General features: G+C 42.9%; 1 protein-coding gene across 1 annotated transcript; it reads right to left on the bottom strand.

Moving 5' to 3' along the window:
• Positions 1–7,279: 7,279 nt before the first annotated feature.
• On the bottom strand, positions 7,280–9,024 carry LOC131246832 (uncharacterized). The gene has a single exon (XM_058247256.1). It carries the CDS (start codon positions 8,506–8,508, stop codon positions 7,375–7,377), a length of 1,134 nt encoding a protein of 377 aa, XP_058103239.1. The 5' UTR covers positions 8,509–9,024; the 3' UTR covers positions 7,280–7,374.
• Between the last annotated feature and the right edge of the window lie 238 nt (positions 9,025–9,262).

Below are 9,262 nucleotides of genomic sequence, written 5' to 3'. Positions count from 1 at the left end.
CGGATTCCGTCCTACCCCGACCGGACAGTAATCCGTCCGGGCAGGGCTCTGTGGGGCCCACAGTGATGTAAGTGTTTCATCCACGCCGTTCATAGTTGGTCTCAGATAAGTGTAAGGTATGATCCAAAAAATGAGGAAGGTACAGTGCTTAAGTGGACTACAGAGTGGGGATTGAACGTTCACCGTTAAAAACTTCTTGGGAGATGGAGAAGTTTCGAATCAAGATGATATTTGTTTTTTCACTTCATCCACGTCTACATGACCTTATGAATAAGCTGGATGGTAAAAAAACATCACGGTGGCCCTTATAAAGGTTTCAACGGTGGGTATTATTATCACTGCAGCTTCCTTTGGTGTGGTCTATTAGAGATGTATATCTGCTTAATTTTTATTGTCATATTTTAAAATGATCTGATAAAAGCGATTAACGGCGTGGATAAAACACTTACATCACGGTGGGCCCCACGGAGCCCTGTCCGGACGGATTACTGGCCGGGCGGGGGTAGGACGCAATCCGCGTCCCTTCCAGCTCTGGAACACCTCATGTAAGATGAGCACGTTCCGTGCACGTGGAGAGAGAAAGAGAGAAAGAGAGAGAGAGAGAGAGAGAGAGAGAGCATGTTTGATGTGATCAATCCAAGGTCACGAGCACATTTTCAGTATAATCTCTCGCATGCGGCCCATTCATGATCGTGATTAGAAGATGGACGGTTGAGATCATCTGCATGTGGAAATAGCAAACCTATTATCTGGTAGCACTGATTACTATGTACTTCTGGAGTGTAAAAAGCACAAGCGGATTGGCTGCTGTACCACACACCAGCTATATACGTGTCTCGTGAAGACGATCGCCGACGCTCTTCGAGCTCCGAGTTGTACGAACGGTTCAAATGAGATCAAAGTTACATAGGCCCCATAATGATGTATTTATTATATCCACACCGTTCATCAATTTTTTGAGATAATTTTAGATCATTAGAAAAAAAAGGTGATTCACATCCAAAGCTCAAATGGACCACACCAATAATAGCAGTGGGGATAATGATTTTCACCGTTAAAAAATTCGCAGGGCCCACCATAACTTTTATTTTCCATCCAATCTGTTAATAAGGTCAAAAATACATAGATGAAGAGGAAAAACAAATTTCATGTTGATTCAAAAGTTCTGTGACCCCCAAAAGGGTTTCAATGGTAGATGTTCAATCCCCCTCTGCTTTTGCAGTGTGGTCCACTTTATCTTTAGATATGTCTTAATTTTTTGTCTCAAGCCTTTCGACCAGCTCACCAAATGGATGGACGGTTTGGATATAACAAATAACTCATGATGGGACCCACAGAACTTGCTGACGTCAATACAGCAGCTATATGGTGTGTGGTACACCAGCCAATCCGCTTCCAAAAAGCACGGAGTAGTGCGGAGAAAAAGTCAACAACACGCAAATTAAGGGTGCGATTGAAAAACGAAATGGGGCCCACCCACAGAGCATCAGCTGTTTTGATTTCTTGTGGGTGGGCCACCTAATCATAGATGATGAGGATTTTAATTACTCTTATCTGTATTTGACCAATGCACTTTCCGATCTCCATGATAAATATATTTAAGTTAATAATAATATTATATTAGCTCCCCAAGGAATATTAGGTTAGCAGTTCCCAGCTTTGGACATTGTGTTTGGTCCCACCCATGTGACGTTGGAACGTTCATCTGGTGGGCCCCACTTCTGGATTGGCCGTAGAATAAAAATAGCTCCACATGGTGGCCGGCAAATGAAGACTGGATTAAGTTTTTCATGGGTAACATCTAACGGCACCTTTACATGTTGAAAGTTGGGCCGGTTCAACCCAGCCGACCTGACGTTGGGTTGGGCTTGGGCAGGATGTACCAAGTCTGGTCTCAAGCTTGGGTTATATAAATACCAACCCGATAAAACTTGGGTCAAGTTCATGTTGCGATACTGGGTTGCCTGGCTCAACTCGAGCCTGTATATAAATTACTTATAAATTATAATTGAGTATAGATCATTTATATTGAAGATGTGAGATTCTGGTGTTATCAGGTCTCATTAGTCTACATCATTTTCGGCGACTCAAGCTAACAAGCTGGAATTCTCTCTCCTAATTAAATTGTGTGCTGCACAGCACGACTTTTAAACGAGTAGTTGTTCTCTATTTTAGTTTGTTTGTTTAAAAAAATGAATTTTTTTATGATAAATAAGTATATGTATAATTAATAAAATCATATATATATATATATATATAACAAGCCATGTAATGAAATATAATAAACCAAAGCAATTATAAATTCTCAACCAGAGGTTGGGTTGAGTTGGGTTAAGATTAAGGTACACAAACCTTAAGTTGGGCTAGGGTTGAGCACCAACCAGTCCAACTATCGGCCCTACCTCTACGGTGGATCCCTAACTTTGGAGCCCACCATGATGTATGTGCCTTACATTTACTTTGTCTATCTTTTTGACATGATCTTGAAAACAAAGTAGATCCAAATATCAGGTGGACCACGCCGTATGAAATAATTGTGATTGATCTTTTAAAACTCCCCGCGGACTGTAAAAGTTTTGGGTCAAACTGATACTTGTGCCGTCCTTTTACCAAGAGGTTAGATGGCTAATAAATATTCTGATGGCCTCAACTGCTATTCAATCACCATCATTTCTTGTGGTGCAGTCCACCTAAGATCTGGAGCCGCCTCATTTTTGGGATTAGACCTTAAAATGAGTGGTGGACGTAAGGCACATACATCAAGTTGGGCCCCACAGTCAAGGATCTACCAAAGTCGCCACGCTATTATGTAAGACTACTGTATGCGTTCGTGATAAATATAGGTACAGGGCCGCGGGGATTGCGTACGGACAGCGTGGGTAAATTGGTGGCTACCGACAGTGCTTTGTGGGCTCCATCAGGATGTATGTGTCTTATCTAGGCCATTCATTAATATTTCCAGACTATTTTCTGCTAGAACAGAAAAAAATGAGGCAGATACAAATCTCATATGGACCACACCATACGAAAGAGTGGTGATTGAATACTAACCATTAAAAACTCTTTAGGGATGATAAAAGTTTTGGATTAAGCTGATATTTGTGTTTTCTCTTCATCGTTTGTGCGCGACCTAATTTACAGGTTAGATTACAAATAAACATTACAATGAGCCCTAGAAATTTTTAACAGTGGTGATCAGTCAAGATTTTGATCTCCCTCATTTTTGGGCTCACGCTCTGTAATGATCTGTAAAAATAAATGGACAGCCTTGATAAAACACATATATATCATGCAGGGCCCATAGCAATGTCAGTAGCCAATCACCGTCATATAGTACAAAACTATTTTTTAAAAGTGGGTGGACCATCTCTTACTAACACCTTTTTTTAAAAAAAAATTACACACGCACACACACCACCACACAATCACGCCGTGGTGGGATCTCTTACTAACACCTGCTGGCAAATGAAAATGCACCATGTCAAAGTCTCGTAGAATGGGTGTTAACCATAAAACACCGAACCTGCAGGCCATTTGTATGCATGCACACAGGTGCCATACACATTTAAAATAATATGGTCTAATATTAGATTCTTCTAATTGAAAGATAGCCCAGATGGGTGAGCTCATGGGATCCGTCGATATTTACACAATCTCATATCTTCATGCAAAGTCAGAGATGAAGGATGCACATCTAGTGGTCAGCCTAATCAATATTAGATCATAAAATAGATGATCATCTCTTAAATTTTATAGTTAAAGTGGTCCCATATTATGATCAATGGTTTAGATCATCCCCAAGGAAGGCTTAATGAACATTATAATCTCCTTCATATTCCCTCATAAAGTTCTCTGTGTCCTTTTCTCTTTAAAATTTAAATAGACTTTGAAACAAGAGGGTCCCAAATAAAGACAGTTGGAGAAAAAACGTGTGGAACCCACCTAGTAATGATTGCTGACAAGTGGGCCGCATGTGTCCATGTCCAATAGTAACTTCTTCTGAATGGATTTTTATTTGTTATTTTTCATCTTAACCGTCTATTTTTGGCCACTAATTAGATAGTTCTAATGATACTTTAGTGAGTAGATTATGTTTTTGATTTGTCTAAATTGGATAGTACTATTTGAACGGTTTTGATTGGGTTATACTATGCCACGTGTACAGTTGCTGCCTCATGCTTTTAAAAATAAATAAACAGGAGAAAAACTTTGATACTCTGGTAGATGGTGACGAATGATAGTCGCCAGTCGCCACTGACAAATAAAAGGACCAGTGGCCAGTAGCTACAGGGCGGTGCTCTGTGGGCCCTACCGTGATTTATGTATTTCATCCATGCCGTCCATTCATTTTTCTCATATCATTTTACCACATAAACCTTAAAACGAGGCACATCCAACTCTTAGGTGGACCACACTGCAGGAAACACTAATGATTCAACGCCCACCGTTAAAATCCTCTCGAGGGCTACAATAGTTTTGGATTCAGGTCTTTTTGACCTGATCAACAGATTGGATGTAAAATAAACATTACAGTGGGCCCTATGAAGTTTTCAATGGATGGCGTTCAATCACCACTGTTTTCTTTTGGTGTGGTCCACTTGAGAATTGTATGTATTTCAATTTTGAGATCGTTTAATAAAATGATCCGAAAGAAAAGATGAACAGCAGATAAAACACGTATATTATGGTGGGGCTTACAGAGCACTGTGCATCTTCCCAAATAAAAATGAAAAATATCCAGTGCTACAATATCAAGAAAAACTAGTGTCCAAAAGTCAGAGGTTAAAATTGCTCAACCCATCTGATTTTGGGTTAGTGGCTTAGTGATGGTAGAATATTCTACAATTTTGTTTGTTCCTTTGTGTTAACGATGCCACGTGTACAATTTCTAAGTGCCTGAGTATCAAAGCTCATGTTCTGCCAGAGTATCAGACAGTTCCCCAATCAACATCAAAGCTCATGTCCCCAAGCTCATCCTACAATGAGATGTGTGGGGCCCACTGTAACATTTACACGAAATCCCATACGTACATCATGTGATTTCCCTCAATTGATCCTCGGCGCCCGATATCTAGGCCTATAAAAAATCTTTAGGTGAGCCACACCACAGTGAACGGTTGAGATGACGACACTCCCCAGAAAAAAAAGCTCCAGATTAACTGTGGGCTACCATGTTTTTTTATATGAAATCCAATTCATTAGAAAGATGAATCGAAACAGTATGAAGGGACCCACCAAAAATCAGGCTATTCCAAAACTAAAGTGGCCCACACCACATGACTTTGTAGTGGATCCGGAATCATGAAAGTAGCATGCGTTTCGAAGGCAAAATCTCTTCAATTCGATGGTTACGATATTTTCGGGCAACAGGCAATGCACAGTGGGCCCACCAGATGAACAGTCGAGACAAAAGCTGACGACATGCAAGGGAATCATACAAGTAAAGGTTCACAAGAGCCATGAGGCTGCTGGCCTTCTTCACTACCTGTCTTAAGGACGGGCGAGTCGTTGTCAATGTCTATGACCATTCGTTACTCATGCACACTGCCACCCTACACGTGGCATATATTTAGCACAATCCAAACCGTCCAAACCATAAGGCCCACAGCATATTTAGCATATCCCAAGAGCAAATTGAATGGATGATCAGATCCTCTTGTTAATGGACTATGTTTTTGAACCAGGACATTGGACTACTTTTTATTTGAGTCGTCCATTTGTTAGATTCCAATCAGAAAGTAGCAACTATCCTTCGAAATGATTTTTCGTACGTGATTCACTTACTTTGGGCCCCACAATCGGAACGGTTTGGATCAGGGTAAATCTAAACCACTGAACAGTAGCTCTGTGCACGAGTATGGATACCCATGCTCTGCCAGTGTATAATTATTCGCAATATATAAATTGTCATCTGCCCTTTGCCCCGACGTCCGGTACAGATGCCCATATGGCATAGGTGTGAGAAATCTTGGCCGTTCACTAAGACACAACCTCTTTGTTCTGAACGTCCAGTTTTCACTCCCATGTAATTGGTGAGGAGACAGGTCCGATCTATGGACCGTTGAATTTCTGTGGTGGGCCCGTCCTGATGACTGACTCGATGTCAACCAGGTGGCCGTATTGGCCCTTGCGCTGGCTTCGACCAATTTGTTTGGTCGTCGAGTTGACTCGGATGAGACGGCTGAGTCACCCCCTCATGTCCGAATTTGAGCAAATTCAGGAATCAGGGATGCCTGTCCGTTCATCAGCCGCAATGTATGATTGAAGGCCTACCATTGAAACCATCCTTGGTCACATGGAAGTTTTGTACCGAGATCATATTTATGTAATCCCATCCTCCGGTGGGAAAGACCTTATCAACGGGTTAGATGGCATACAAATGATACAGTGGGCCGTTTCAGTGGTAGACATTTTCATCTCCACTGTTTCGTACGTTGTGGCCTTCTTGAATTTTGGATCCACCGCATTTTTCGAGTCATGTTATCGCATGACCTTGCGAAACTGATGAACGGCGTGGATGGCTCACAAAATCATTGAAATGGGCCCCACGGAACTTTTGATTATGTGTGCTCTGTAATCCGTATAGTTGTCAGTAGAAGAGAGCAAGAGGCTGAGCCGTAGAGGGATTTTCTCCTCTATAGGGCCGACTCGGACAAGACACACCTGACTAGGTCCGAGTCACCCTCCAAAATTCGGCATTTTGACATTGCCCTGAATCCCCTTCCAACACCCAGTTTCTACAAGTGGGGCCCACTCATCAGGTCATTGATCCGATAGATTCGCAGCAGCTGGAGTGATAACCTCAGCTGTGAGGAAGAATCCAACTGTCCATGTTCAACGGCCTGGATCACCGAATGGTGGGACCAACATGCATAAACTCGATATCATCACAAAATTCCACGCCCATCTAACCTAGCCATAACAAACCATACGCCTTCTTCTGCAGCAGAACTACATACTTTGCCAATGCTTCCTATTGCATGGCCCACCATACAGTAATCCAGACCATCGATTTGCTGGGCCCACCTCGACAAAAATCTCTCAGATTTGAGTTATATAAAGGAAAAATACAGTAACCATCCGTATTCATCGCCCAAAAACGACACCACATAGAAGATCGGCAACTTCCGATGTGGATTTTTCTGGATCCACATCACAATGTGGCCATCAAATCAACCGTCAGGATCATCAAAAGATGTGCCACATGGTTAAAACTGAGATTAACCATGTAATCGAAATTACACCCAAATCATTAAAATAATCCAAATGAATGCAGGAATAGAAATGGTAAAATCATATATTTCAATCTTTACATCAGAAAATGAAAACTAGAATTTTCATTTTTTTTTTTTTTTCCAGAATATCAATTTTCACTTAGAAAATATCAAGAATTTCCAAGATATGGGTATTGCAGAGAGGGCAATCACCTCTGCTAATCCACAGCTCTCTCGAACAAACCCTGCAAAACGTGTGACCGCACGGTATGAAAGCCGCTCCTTTGTTTCTTACCATGCACACGCAGCACACATGCTCTCCTCCCTCAGCTTCAGCTTCTCCGTCAGCCGCGACGGACCATGGCTGACTGTCCGTCTCTTCCAGCAACGTCATCAATGACATCCTTCCAGGTGTGGCCGCCGCCGCATCTGCGCTCTCTGCCGGCCTCAATCGCCGCTCCGCCGCCAACGCAGCGGCCAAATCCATACGGACAGGATCCGACGACGACGACGCTGCGGTGGCGGCGTTTTCTCCCGCTGTAACAGCATCATTGCCGTTCATCGACGTAGGTGATTCGTTCTCCGTCCGTTCCGGCGGTGGATTTGCAATCTCACCCGGAGAACTACCCGGTGAGTAGATCGAAAGATCCGTCGTCGGGACGGAAACGATGGAGCTACTACCAGCAGCGGCGCTGGCACGGCGAAGACCGAGACGATCCTTTAAGGACTTCCAGCTGATCCTGCTGCCAGCGTTGCTGCTGTTTATACCGTTGATTTCAACATCAGCGGCGTTTGCTGCAGCAACAGCAGCAGCAGTGCTGGCGCCTTCTTCTTCTCGAATGATATCGAGCAGAGTACGGCCTACAACTGCAGCAGCAGCGACATCTCGCTTCTCCTCGCCATTGCTGCCGCTGCCGATGCTGCAGCCCAGAACAGAGCAGATCTCTCGCTTCTCCTCGCCATTACTGCCGCTGCCGATGCTGCAGCCCAGAACAGAGCCGATTTCTCGCTTCTCCTCGCCATTACTGCTGCAGCCCAGAACAGAGCCGATCTCTCGTTTCTCCTCGCCATTGCTGACGCTGCCGATGCTGCAGCCCAGAACAGAGCCTAGGGTAGTAACGGCTGTGGTGGCAAGTTCTCGCTTTTCGGAGGCTTCTTGGAGCACAGACCCTAGGGTTAGCGTTTTTTTCTGCTTTCGGTCTTCTTCGTCTCTTACTCGAAGAAGGTCGCGAAGGTTGGAAGAGTGTATAACCGACATCTGATCTAGCAGCGTCATCCTCTGCCTCACTTCCATCGTAGATATCACCAAGAAAACCAGCAGATCGGATCGAATTTCGAGAATAGGACTAAAAATATTGGAAATTTTATGAGAGAAATTGAAAATCTTCAAGATTTGGGAAGGAGATGTGTAGAAATCAATATTGGAAGTGAGAGAGAGCGCTTGCAGCCGTTGTATTGAAAGGATCTAATACGTTTCTCCTAGGAGGAGAAGAACCTCAGATCTGGAGATGAAAAAAGAGGCGTTTTTCCGCCAATAAAGACAGAAGACATTTGCAGAGACCGTGTCAGAGGAGGGAAGGAGGGAGGGAGAGATAACGCACCAGAAGAGGTCGAAGATAGCTCTGTGGCATGAAATAGACGGAAACGATCGCTATCTCTTTCCCTCTCTCCCCCCCTTTTTCTTCTTTCGCTCTATCTGTTTTTTTTCCCTTCATTTATAGCTCCTGTTGGATGAAGAGAAATGGCGAGATGGAACGGAGGGAAGTTTTCTCATGATAAAGAATTTATACTCTGGTTGTAGATGATACACAGGCACTCTAAAAATTTGCACAGCTGGCATACACGTTAAATTGAAGAATTTAGATCATCTGCTTGCTACAAATAGGTTTTTTCTATTTATGATGATGTGGTATAACCATATTGCACCAAACACCTTTTTCCTATTAATGGAAAATAAATTATCTAGATTCTAAACTGAAATATCATATCTAAAATCCAAAATACTGTTTGTTGCAATTTAATTGGCCACGTAATCATATACAGTAATG

Source organism: Magnolia sinica, chromosome 5 (assembly GCF_029962835.1).
Source record: "Magnolia sinica isolate HGM2019 chromosome 5, MsV1, whole genome shotgun sequence".
NCBI classification, from domain to species: domain Eukaryota; kingdom Viridiplantae; phylum Streptophyta; class Magnoliopsida; order Magnoliales; family Magnoliaceae; genus Magnolia; species Magnolia sinica.
The sequence above is the reverse complement of the archived record's forward strand: the minus strand, read 5'-3'. Positions and strand labels throughout refer to the sequence as shown.